The sequence below is a fragment of the Pristis pectinata genome, chromosome 16 (assembly GCF_009764475.1).
Source record: "Pristis pectinata isolate sPriPec2 chromosome 16, sPriPec2.1.pri, whole genome shotgun sequence".
NCBI classification, from domain to species: domain Eukaryota; kingdom Metazoa; phylum Chordata; class Chondrichthyes; order Rhinopristiformes; family Pristidae; genus Pristis; species Pristis pectinata.
In genome coordinates, this window is record NC_067420.1 from 37,067,450 (window position 1) to 37,081,164 (window position 13,715).

At 41.9% G+C, this 13,715-nt stretch overlaps 1 protein-coding gene across 6 annotated transcripts in view; it reads right to left on the reverse strand.

The window, feature by feature from the left end:
- Positions 1–225: 225 nt before the first annotated feature.
- The window catches only part of LOC127578731 (zinc fingers and homeoboxes protein 3-like), a 109,471-nt gene continuing 95,981 nt past the window's right edge, over positions 226–13,715 (reverse strand). For all 6 annotated transcript variants that reach the window (XM_052031117.1, XM_052031119.1, XM_052031118.1 and 3 more), the window contains one exon: positions 226–11,069. In XM_052031117.1, the coding sequence (XP_051887077.1) occupies positions 11,059–11,069 (11 nt within the window). In that variant the 3' untranslated portion in view covers positions 226–11,058. The remainder of the gene's footprint in view (positions 11,070–13,715) is intronic.

Consider the following 13,715-nt stretch of genomic DNA (forward strand, 5'->3'; position numbering starts at 1 on the left):
ATGGGCATCTTGGTTGGCCTGGACCAGATGGGCTGAAGGGCCTGTTTCCATGCTGTAGTGCTCTATGACTTTAAATTACAGGAACAAATATAGCAATTCCTTAAAAAAAAGAAATGCAGTCAAGTTTTATTTGAAAATTTTAATCAAATAATTTAGCATTCATTTTTTTTTCAGTTTAGTAAATCAAAGTATACTAATAATATAAAACACACTAACATTGCTGTTTGGAGGATGCACTTTACAATTCAAGGTCAACAAGTCCATTTGAGGGAAGGAGTTGTGACGGACTGCTTTGTTGGTTCCTAAGGTTTATGAGATTCAGCCTCAGTCCATCATTGAGGAACAATTCCGAGGCCTTACCTATGCAATTTGCTTTAGCAGCTTCCTAGGATGGAAGAGAACTCTCAGCTTCATCCCAGGACTATTTTCTTTAATAGTAATAATGAAAATCCCCTCATGTCCCCAAACAGTTTTCCACTTTCTCCGAAAAGAAAAACAAAAGGGCATAAAACACATTTGAGGAAATCGGTAAAGTAATCGTGTGCGAGGGGCTCAGACTTTAGAGAGGTATAGCATTTCTTTCAGGTTTGTTTGTTCTCTTCCTGCTCTAATCTGAGATACTGAGCCTTCAGGTGACCCAAGCTGACATTTCCCAGGATATCCGTTCCTACATCAATCTTTGGGAACAACGAGTATATCAAGCAGCATGCCTTAGAACAACCACAAGAAGACATCAGATCTACGGTCACAAGGTAAAATAAAACAATCAACTGGGCCAAGACCATCACGTTGGATTTGCCAGTCTCTGCTACTGCTCTGTTACCATCTTCTGGTGACTACTCTCTCCGGTACCTTATGACCAAACACATGATCTGCCTCCAAGCAGTTAGAAGAGACAGAATTGGAGCACATGGTTCAACAGACAAGATAGCAAATGCTCAGTGCAAAGAAGAATGGGAAACCTCTAAAAATGTACAATCTTGCTCCATAGAGAGTATTGGGAATAAGATAATATCAACACCAACAATAAAAGGTATCTGGGGGGAAATATGGATCCATTAAAAACAGATGGAGAATAAGGAAATAGCACATCTGTTGTGTCCAGACCATGTTAAAAGATATGAAAGAGACCTTAAAAATTGGTAATGAGCCTTTATTGGTTTAATATACATTTTATAATTGCATTGGAGAAAATAATGGGACTTAAGATTGACACATTCAACAGGACCCGATGGCTCCACCCTTGGGTATTAAATGAAACAGATGAGGAATTTACCTATACATTGGAAATTGTGGCTCAGGGTTGGAAAACTGGTAATATCAGTATATCATCTGGGAAGGAAGGAAAGGGGAAATCAGGACGCTGCAGATTCCAGGTCAATTTTCTATTAGAAACAGAATGTCAGCACACTTGAGCAAGTATGGATCAAAGAGTTAGCATGAAGCTGTGAATCCCCTGAGAATTCCAATTATGGTGGGCAGGGAACGTCTCCATGAATAAAGGTTTTACAGAACATTCTACAGAACAAATGACCAAGGGTAAAAACGCACAACATTTAAGGTAACTTAGTGACACGGGTTGCTCGTTTGTCAAGAGGCAGGACTCACATCAGGCACCACACCCTTGGAAGGAGATTTTGCCTTGGGAAGGGGTGGGTTTAAAAAGCAGCGTTGCTACAATACCACCAGGGTTTAAAGGATTAAAGTAATGAAGGAAAGTGCATAAAACATGGCTTAGATTCCACTGAGTTTAGATAATTGAGGATCGATCTATTCATAGGATCAATGGAAATTACTTCTTATGATAGGGTAATGAGAAATATTCGGGTACAATTTTAAAATTAGAAATGTTAAGATTTTCCCACAAAATGGATTGGGAATGTCAAACCTTCTCCCCAGGAAGAGCACAGACTGGTGGGACAATCAAAACTTTGAAGACTGCAATTGGTAGATTTTTATTAGGTAAGTGTATCTCACTACGATCAAAGACAAGCAAAAGGTCGAGGACAATCCAACAGAGAGGCAAAAAACAGGTGCAAGAGGATTGATGGATTATTCCTACCCTCCTGTATAAAAGGCTGCACTATTGTGGCACACATTTATTTCCTAAAACTGTATCAAAGTGACAAAATAGAAGAGGCAATCTATTTTGAATTAAGCCATTATAATCATTACCACTTTAGCAAGCCTAAAGACATGGATTAGCATCATTCAGTATGGACGATTTGAAATCCTCCTCCCACTGCTGAGGCAAACATACAGCCCTACAATTGGAAGAAGATACAGCCAAAAAAAAAATCAGTATCAATTTTTTTCACTGTAGTGTAAAATTTAGTATTTGGAAATCTATGGATAAGATAATCATGTGAAACTCTCAACTTCCTGAAGGGATTAAAAAGCAAGAGCGGCTGATCTAAAACCCATTATCACCTCAGAGCTTCCTTCCCAATTGAACAATGCTTAAGAAAACAGTATTCTCTACTGCAACATAACTTTCAGGGCTTAACCTCTCGAAATTCATAAAAGACAAATAACTTCCATCTCAACACCAGCATCTGGATAGTGAAATGGCTTTGGATTTACTTGGGCAGGCAATGCGATATAGCAACCAGAGAACAGCAATTTTGCTTCTGACCAAAACTGCCTGTTCGGCATGAAGGAGCAGACCATCGCACTGTGGATGGACTGCAGCAGAAGCTGGCAGCTGTCTCTTATTCGCGCCCTCTCTCTGAATCACAAGGTAACTGTTCAGTTTATAAAAAGGACTAATTATCAGTAACAGCATGCGTCACAGGGCAGAAACAGAAGTCAGCTCAGAATGCAAAGCATCTATATGCTTCACCCTTCCCCAATCCATTCTCCCTCTTTCTGTCCTACTTCCCTCAGCAATATTCCACCCCCGCTATCACCTCTCCTAAGTACTGTCTACAAACCGTAGGCCGCTGCTGAAAGAAACTGTGTTGATTCACAAACATTTAACACATTCTTGGCTGTCACAATCTTTCCTCTAATATTTTCCACCTGTAATTCTGACCGAGAAGAGGTCAGGTGGAATGTATATCTATGAATGCCCTCAATGAAGTAGCCATTTGTTCAGACCCTAGCTTAGGAACTTCATGCTTAACCCTTCCAGTACCCTACCTTCTTAAATCCCTCCTTAACACCCATCTTAATCCCTAGTACTTCGCAATACACAAATACCTCCCTCACTGAGATAACACTGTGTAAAATCACACACCAAATCTTGGTGATTATGGCATGTTTTTTTCAAAAACCAAACCAGGCAGTTACTATATTCCAAGTTAAGAGATAATGGATTTTTATGTGGATTAAAATTTCACTAACAAAAATCTAGGTCACCGCTCCAGTGCAGTACTGAAAGAGTCATTTGGATAAGACCTTCAAATGAGGTGTAAGTAAAAGATCCACAACACTAGCAGAAGAGTTTTTTCCAGGGCATCCCTAAATCATCCCTAAAACTGATATCTGGTCATTATCAAATTGTTGTCAATTGGAACTTACTGCTTGATAATTGCCTGCTGCGATTAACACATCACAGCAGTGACTACACTTTGAAAGTACTTCACCAGGTAGAAAGCATTTTGGGGTGTCTTGAGATAAGCACTATTTAAACGCAAGTTCATCTTCCTTCCACTAGACACGAGTAGGACTTGAAGTGTTTAGTTTTATCCAATAAAACTTTAAAAAAACTACACACCTGAAAGTGTAACCAGAAAATTGTTTCCTCCAATGAAACTCAACACTAGCAATAAAAACCATGCAGAATTTAAAGATTTATTCATTTTGCTTTAAGAATGCCGCAAGTGGTTTTCAATATGCTCAGACCACTGACCAATCCCATTTGAATGTGGGATCTGGTGGTCAGTGACGTGATGATGCTTAGAAAAGTTGGAAAAGTCAAAGTGTGAGAGGAAATTGTATTATTATGTGTTATTATGTAGTTATAATAGAAGCAAGCAAAGAAAGGAGAGTGAACATGCAGAGGATCCTTCTACAAAGCTTAATTTGAATGTGAAGTTGGAGCCACTTAGCTCTGAGGAAAATTCTGGAAGTCAGGAAAGCAAGCCTGTCTGGTGTTGGTTAATAAAAAATATTCAGATGTTAAACCCACGTGAAGTTTATCTCTTGTTGAAGAACAAACACAACATGGTGTCAGAAGTTGGTGTGAGGTCTGAACAGGGAGAGTAGATGAATACTGTGTGCAATTGAGAAAGAGACTCAGTGAGTACGAAAGAAAACCTGTAATAAGACGGAGAAAAAGCTGGCCGGCGTGGCGAGGGAGCACATTGTTCCTGAAGTTCAGCACTCACCGGATTTGCCAAGAGAGATTCAGGTGAGAGGCCGAGATTTCCCATTATGGATAAGCTAAGTCCTCCCACGCCTATGCAGTTTACTGGCAATCTAACCGATAATTGGAAACACTTCAAACAGCGATTCAACATATATTTAGATGCTAGTGGAGCGGGAAGGAACGATGAAAAATTGAAAGCGTCTATTTTTCTGCACGTGATTGGCGAAGATGCTTTGGGCATCTATCACAGCTTTCAAATTGATGAGACAGCTTTTGAGTTGGGCACTTTGATGAAAAAATTTGAGGAGTATTTTATCCCAAGTAAAAACATCACATTTGAGAGATATACATTTTTTTCCTGTGGCCAGAAACAAGGTGTTAGCTTCGACCAATACTTAGCTGAGCTTCACACACTGAGTAAGTCTTGTGAATTTGGAGATTTGAGAGACTCGCTAGTTAAAGACAGAATAGTTTGTGGAATTCCAGATAATGGACTCAGAGAAAGACTGTTGTGTGAAAAAGATTTGACCCTGGAAAAGGCGGTGAATATGTGTAGGTCAGCAGAAACCACATGAGCACAAGTTAAGGAGCTGCACAGGGCAGACACAACAGTGCATGCTGTGAAAACAGAGAAGCAGCACACAAAGCATTTCCAAAAGCAACAGCAAAGCAAAGAGGAAGGCTCAAACAGCAAATACAGCAGATGTGGAGGTAGACACCTTCCAAAGATGTGTCCTGCTTATGGGAAGTCCTGCAATAGCTGTGGGAAGAAGAATCACTTTGCAAGGTGCTGCAAAGCTGAGGCTAACAAGAGAAAGGTGCACACAGTTGATGAGGAAATGGAGGAATTCTTTGTGGATTCTGTACAGACTGTGGCTGCTGGTAAAACAGAATGGATTGTTCCAGTAACTGTGAATGAGACAGTAATTCCATTCAAGCTTGACATCGGAGCTCAGGTGAATCTGTTATAAGACTCTCACAGTAAAGAGTAAGATTTACCCTGTGAAGTTAAAAGTGACAGGCTACACTGGAGAAAAAGTTCCAGTAAAAGGGGGCTGTATGGTGACCTTTAAGCACAGGGGGCAGCACTTAAAATCACAGCTACTGATTGTAGAAGAGAGTACAGCCAATATTAGGTCTGAGTGCATGTGAAAAGCTCAACCTACTGAAAAGAGTTTTCATAGTAGCTTCACATACCAAAGATGACCACACAACACTCATGAAGAAAGCGCAAGATGGACGAGAGGATTTCCACAGAAGTCTAATGATTTACAGAAGTGCACCACTGCAGAACGGCCTTTCACCAGCCCAAATGCTGATGGGTCGACGCATACGCACTAACCTTCCAATACGTGAAAACCTGTTGACACCTGAAGGAGCACACAAGGTCAAACAAGCTAAAGAGGAAGGAAAGAAAAACAGAAACAGAATCACAAGACAGTGAAAAGCCTACCAGTCCTGAAGCCTGGGGATCAAGTGCAAATCCGAGATCATGATTCTGGCACATGGTCATGCAAGGAGTTGTGCAAGAGGAAGTAAATCCACATTCATACCAGATCCAGATGGAGCGAGGGACACCTCTGAGGAGGAACCGTGTGGATCTATGACCACAAGCTCCAACCCATGGCTGTGACCCGTCCCCTGTCAGTACACCAAAGGGGCCAGCATATGGAGAAAGTAAACACGTGGACCAGAGTTCCTGGGAAAACACCAATAGTAATGCAGCAACTGAAAGCAACACACCTGCGAAAACAAGTACCAGACCAAAAAGGACCATTAAACCACCTCGGAGACTGATTGAAAGCTGCTGAGTGGACAAGGGTTCTTGGCAGGTTTATAAGGACAAAGTATTGTGTTTGTTTTTCTTTAAAGGGGGAAGATGTGTTATTATGTTAATTATAATTATGTTATTATAATAAAGAACTACAGTTCCCAGTAGGTAATGCAAAGGGTCACATGTGGGAACAGGAAGTGGCTGTAAAAAGATAGGGAAAGCAAGCCTGTTGGTTAATAAAAAATGTTCAGATGTTAAACCCACCCGAAGTTTGTCTCTTGATGAAGAATAAACATAACAGGAATGGGGTGAAAGATATGAAAGCTGTTTATGATTACTTGAAAAAGTAACTAAGGTAAAGGCTCAATAAGTCGGTAATTGTTATCAACACCAATTTTGACTTAGTGCACTTTATAGGGACTGAATCTCCATGCATCTCTTCAGTGAGTTCTTCTTAAAGTAACTAAAAGTACCAAACACTGAGAGATGGAGCCCGAACAGAATCAAGAAAAAGGGATAAAACTCAAGCCCAGTTAGAGAAAACTCAGGAAAAGCTTCTTGCGCTCAGGGTCGGCAAGTGTTAGAACATAGAACATTACAGCACAGTACAGGCCCTTTGGCCCACAATGTTGTGCCAACATTTTATCCTGCTCTAATATCTATCCAACCCTTCCGTCCCACATAGCCCTCCATTTCACTATCATTCATGTGGCCAGCTCCACCTGAAAAGGCAATGGACTCCAACCAGATTCCTCTGCCTGTACAGTATGTAGGCTGTGCTACAGAATGAGGAGAGGGAGGTGATAATGAATCCACAGCTTTTATTCATAGAGTAACAGAGATAGATAGCATGGAAATAGGAACTTCATCCAGTAAGTCCATACCGCCAGCAACCAGCCATTTACACCAATCCTACGTTAACCCCATTTTATTCTCCCCACATTCTCATCAGCTCCCCCCAGATTCTACCCCTCACCTATACACAGGTGGCAATTTACAGTGGATAATTAGCCTACCGACCCGCACGTCTTTGGGATGTGGGAGGAAATGGGAGCACATGTGCAAACTCCCCACCAACAGCACCCAAGGTCGTGAGTGAACCCGGGTCTCTGCTACTGCAAGGAGCATCCCTACTAACTACAACACCATGCCAGTGCAACTTCATTGCATCTCAGCAGCCCAGAACAGCTCAACTCTTCACCATTTACTATCTTCTCTTGGTTATCAAATTGTTTAAGAAAAATATAAATGTGCACTCCTCAGGAGCAGCCCATATCCTACATTGCTTTCTATTTGCTTTGCTCAGTTCCTTACTACCAGAGATGCTGCAGCAAGCAAAATTTTCTACATGTGCTGTGTACATTGCTTTATGACTCATTGTAAATAATGCAGTGTGGGTAGTTATTTTCCAGTTGTAAAATATCACTTTGTGCGAATGTGGCATTCAGATTACTGAAAAATAACTACATTCTAGGGAATGAATGAAAATTGTTTCTTTGAAATTCCATTTATTTTATCGGTTAACAAACAAATTAAATGCTGGAACTCAATCTCAGAGTTCAAGGGAGATCAATAAATTTACATAACCAATCAATCTGAAGTAGACATTAGCCTTACTTCCATGCTAATTAAGGAAAACTTTAATTTTCTCCCACCACTTCATACTGTAATGTCTGTACAAGTGAAAATTCTTCTCTTAGCTTGTTAACAACAGCACTGAAAATATACATCATATGCTCACTAATAACATGGAACAACCAGTCAGTTCAGTGAGCTTCTTGCAACTCTTACCACTTGAAGGGAGGTGCCTCTTTAAAGTGCATTGCCTGGTCTTGTCAAACTGTACAAGTTGCCCGAAATGATCGTCGCAGAGCAGAAAGAGATGTGCGAGTGTCTAGCTGAAATGTTACATCACCGCTAGGGAGATGAGGAGAAGTGTTCAGCTCAGGGTTGGCAAGGCCTGGACTTGGCTCCACCTGAGGAGATGGTGGAAGCTCATTCCATGAACCATATTAAAAATGGAATTGGACTTTGAAGATGAGGAACTCAAGGGGTATGGATGTGGGATTAAGCATGATAATCTTGGTTGGGCATGGCTAAATACGGCCATGGGGCTGTTTCTGTGCTGTATGACTGTACTTTCAAAGAGCTAGCACAGATATCAAGGGCATACTGTACATTTCTATTATTCCAGCTCATAAGGTGGCATTGCTCTGGGTGTTTCATAATCCTATTTAGATACCTCCTGCTTGCTCTATCCCTTGTCGGCTTTCTCCCCAAGTTATTGATCCATTGTTGCTGAACAGTCTGAGGGTCAACAACACACCTGTGGAACACCTTTGCTCATTTATGGGTTGTGGACATGCCAGATGGCCCAACAAAGCCCTTGATGGTGGACCTTCATGTGAAGCAATTTTGATGAAACAAAGCAGTTTGATATTGGGCTATCACCGAGCACTTGAGAATCAAGATCATTCCCGTCGGACTGGAGTCACATATAGGCCTGACATTGCAATAATCTGACAGCCAGTTGAAATCACCATGCTAGGTGGTTCTCTGACTGTTTAACTGGGGGCCAAAGGGATGGGACTTGTGAGGGAAAGAGAGCAAGGAACATGAAAGATGACCTCAATTCCAAACTCTCTGAAAACCCACAGTGACAGGCTTTGAACTATGGCGACGGTAGAGAGTCCATGGAATCTTGGACAACTTTCCCTTGTTGAAACCCTGAGCTTTTAGGGCCAATTGGAAGAGGCTCCCACAATCTTAGCTAGGTGTTCATGTACCCAGAATCCCCCCTCACATGAATGACTGATGTACCCAGTGGTTAGTCTCACTGAGTCATCTGCCTTTGAAGGGATCCTTACAGTGCTGGATAAAATTAACTTCAAGGCCAAAACTGTGTTAAGTTCAAATTTGGGTTCAAATTTCAAAATTCAAATAAGCATACGTGGGTTGGTGCCATTGACGAGGAAATCATTGTGATTCTATCAACATAATTGCCAACATGAGATAACATCTTAAAATTGGGTTAAAGTGAACTGCAAGTTCCTCTGATATGTATGTGGGTTAACTTGGTAAGTGCTGGTCTTCAGATGGGAGCCAATACCAATTGTTTTAAAGATGCAGCCCTACCAACCACTAAAAGAAGCATTAAAGGGATGACTAAGGCTTTAAATCAAACACTGTCACTGAACTTCACTGAGGTAGGAAAGAATTGTCTTTATCTAAATAATCGCACACAGTAACAAAAGGCATCTTTGCATGGAATTCTTCAAGCCAAGTTAAAGCACTTAAAGGCAGCAACAAATCCACAATTACCAATTTCATTCAATTGTTTGCAGAGAAGAAATGTTTGAAAGGATGTCATTAAACGCGTTAGAAAAATAACAGTTCAGGTAGTGCCAACAGGGGACCAACTTCAACCAATCATTGCCATCTTTTAAATCATTTGGAAATTCAGGCCAAGGAATTAAGGATTCACAGCATAAAGAACTTCCTTCATATGCCTTCTTTGCCTCTACCATCTCCCCCTGCACCTTCAAGGTGAAGCTTTTGTTCATTCAGTACCCCATTCAAAAGGCAAGGTGGTGTATCTGCTCATTCTAGATGACATATTCCTCATAGCCCACAGGACGAGACTTGATTCTCCCCGGATGCCCAACACTTTATACTTCTACAACCCAATCCCTCTCGTAGATCTTTCAAGTATTCCGATAGGAACCTGGGCTCAGGCAAAAAAAAAACCTTTTTTTGGTTTCTCAAAGCAATGATGATCATTTGTTTTACACACACGCACACACATAAATATATATACTTTTTTAAATTAGTACAATTGACCTGCATATATCTTCCTTGACAATTCCTATTGTGACAAGCACATATGTTGCTGCTCCTTCACACCACTGAATGAAGTGTGGACCTACCCTTGCTATCTAAGTACCAAACATAACTGGACCCCCGAGTTCCCTCAATAAAAATTACTTTAAAAAAATCTTTCCTTTTCGAAATGTCATTTTGGTTTAAGCTGTCCCATGTAACCAGTGAGTGGCACAAAGCTCTTCAAAGAAAGATTGCTCACAATACTTTAAAATCTAATTACAGTCGTGGGCTCTTGCTGCCTCAGCAGAGCACATTCGAACCGCGGTGGATCTGACCACCTGACTCCCTTCTCCGCATGCCAACATGCCCCACAAGATCTTCCTTTTATGTGCGGTGGAAATCACTGCATGCTTTCTTGGCGCATCCTCCACTTCTCCGCACTCAATATTAATTGCCACTGCTGTCCTTTGAGGGAACTGGATCCTTTGCCTATTTTATTCCCCATGTAAACAATGTGCCACCTGAAACACAGATGAACCTGACAAAGGAGAGGGAGTGAGGTGTGGATGGGGTAAAAAATAAAAACACTGGGAAGTGTCGAAACGTTAAGTATTTCCAAATCTGGCTCGCTGTGCAAACAGGAATCGATAATACATTTTTACTGGTGCAATCCTGGCCCTAAGGACTGATGACCCAGAAGATAAACTGAGCCATTTCCAAGCATCAATCACCACCTCCACTATCATCTCAATTTGGATTCACCAGATAAAAGTCTCCATTTTATAAGCATGTCAAAAGCATGCCTTTCTTTTTCCAGTCCTGTTATATACAAACAAAAACGGATTTGTGCAGTGAAGCCAATTCCTCGACTGTGGTGCCTGCAGGATGCTAATAAAATCTCAGGTGGGCACCTCAGTTTCCCATGTCAGTTATATCAGTGTCTATTTACAGTGATGGTGCCATCAACTCACACACACTCACAAAACACTAGAGAAAGTCTGAACCACAGCCGCAGCCTCCCAACGCAGCATCCGATCAGTCCGAGCAGCAGCTAAAGCCGGCGGCGGGCCCAGAATAGTCCGCGACGTTCCTCGTTCGGGAATGAACTGCAGTATTCATTTCTTTTACTTTCGAGAGTGCTCATCTTCCATCACTCTGCTTCTGAAATGGCAAAGGGGAGAAAGAAAAAACAGAAATGATCTAAAGGCCTTCTCAAAGTGTCTGGGGGGCGGTCTGGCAGAGAGTTTGATTGGCAACAGATTAAGGATTTTTACTAGCTGGACATTCCAACTTCTATCAAGGACACTCAGGGCCCAGTGAGCAAGTGGATCAAATGCATTACAAAGAACAGTACAGCAGAGGAACAGGCCCTTCAGCCAACAATGTTTATACTAGTAATTACTAGCCTACTAAAGGGGTTTAAGCCAGTGATCTCTTCATTGGAATAGGGTTGCCAACCATTGCACAGATTCTGGACAAAAGATATGAAGGGGGGTACAAGAAAGAACTTTTATTTTTACATAAAGACTAGTTATGATCGTGAATTTACTATCTGAAGGGGAGATGGAAACAGAATCTATCAGGGCTTCCGCAAGGGAATTGAATGGGCACTTGAGAGGGAATGACTTGCAAGGCAAAGGGGTAAGAGCAGGGGAATGGAACTGATGGGATTACTCTACTAGGAGCCAGCGTAGACTCAATAGGGTAAATAGCCTCCAGCTATGCTCTAACACTGCCATTTGCAACAGTCTGAAGAAAAATTGTTGTGATAGTTTTTTAAAAAAATGTGCACATAGTTATCCACTTTCTCAGATAAGTTACAAAAACATTGAAGGTGGAATTAAAAATGTATGCACAACTAATGATCCAATAAAGTCCAGTCCAGCTGGTGTGGGGATGAGTGAGGGTGTTTGTGTGAAGTTAGCAATACAGCAGTGTGAAGGGAGGGAACCTCCAAGAGTGCGCAGAACCGGGGCTGACAGCTCTACTTCAAGAGCAAGGTGACTGGTTTGACAGAAAACATGTTTTCAATCCATTTCTAAGTGCGGGGAAAGAAAGTGGCTGACAACAAAATGTTGCGAGCTGACGCATAATCCACTGACCATTTATAGTTCCTATGCACAAAGCCAGTGCATACTTGCCCAGCATTTCATGAGGACATAAGAAAGAAGCCACAAGTCCCCGTAAGCCTGCTCCACCATTCACTAATCTTCCACCAAATGCCATTTTCCAGCATCATCACCACATTCCTTGATTCCCTGAATGCCCAGAAATCTATCATAGAACACTACAACACAGTACAGGCTCTTCAGCCCACAATGTTGTACCACATTTTATCCTGCTCTATGATCTATCTAACCCTTCCCTCCTACATAGCCCCCTATTTTTCTATCATTCATGTGTCTAAGAGTCTCTTAAATGTCCCTAATGTATCTGCCCCCACAACCTCTGCCGGCAGTGCGTTCCATGCACCCACCACTCTCTGTGTAAAAAACTTACTCCTGACATCCCCCTTATACCTTCCTCCAATCACCTTAAAATTATGTCCCCTGTGTTAGCCATTGTTGCCCTGGGAAAAAATCTCTGACTGTCCACTCCTTTGAATAAACTGAGCTTCCACGGGGTAGAGAATTTCACAGGTTCACCACCCTCAAAATGTCCTACTCCTTTTCCCTCAGACTATACCCTCTGATCCAAAACTCCTCAGGGGAAGCATCCTCCCAGCATGTCGAGCCCATCAGAACTTTATACATCTCAATGAGGTCTCCTCTCAATCTTCTGAACTCTAAAGAATCCAGTCCCAGTCTGCTCACTGTCTCCTCAGACGGCAAACCCACCATCCCCGAACCAGTCTAGTAAAACCTCTCTCTTCAACCAAGCTTTCAGTCATCTATCCTAATAATAGCAATAGGATTTATATACATTTGGAAAGGGAGGGGCTGATCAGGGATAGTCAGCATCGTCCTGGGGAAATCCAGCCTCACTAATTCGAATAAGTTTTTTTGAGGAGATAATTAAAATGACTGATGAAGGCAGGATGGTAGATGTTACCTAAATGGTCTTTGATGAGGCATTTGACAAGATACCGATTGGTAGGCTGGTCCAGAAGTTAAGGCACGTTGGATCCAAAATTGGCTTGGTGATAGGAGACAGAGAGTGGTGGAAGGAGGATGCTTTTTTGATCAGAAGTCTGTGACCAGTGATGTACCAAAGGGGTCAGTGCGGACACCTTTACTGTTTGTGATAATAAAAGAGGCTTCCTATTTCAGGATCAACCACAGAGTGGGAAGTGGTCTTGAACGGACCTTTTCTTTTGGAATTCATTCCCAGTTAAGTCCAGCTTCTACTGCCAGTTCTCTAGCTGCTCTAGGGAAGTTGGTGAGCATGGAGCACCAGGATTGTAACCAGCGTCACTGAAGGTACAGACATGGTTCATGTGTGCTGTGGAGGAGAAATTGGAGGCGATTGTGCTCCCATGCACTGTCCCTGTCCTACTTAACGGTTGGCGCTGGAAGCATTCCTTCCCTCGAGAACAATAATGAAACATGTAGGTTCCTATTTACACAGTAACTTCCACACCCATTTTTCCTGGTGCCACCTCACACACAATCAGATTCATGGAAGATGACAATATGCCATGTTAGATTCCAAACCAACAAACACTTTGATGTCAGTGCAATACCATGGCCACTACACCACTAACCCCTGCAATCGAGGATACAGTGAGGAATGAGTGTGCCAGAAACCAAGTATTAGCTCTGCTCTGATATTTATATCTTCTTGCAGGAAAGAGAATAGGTCTCTTGG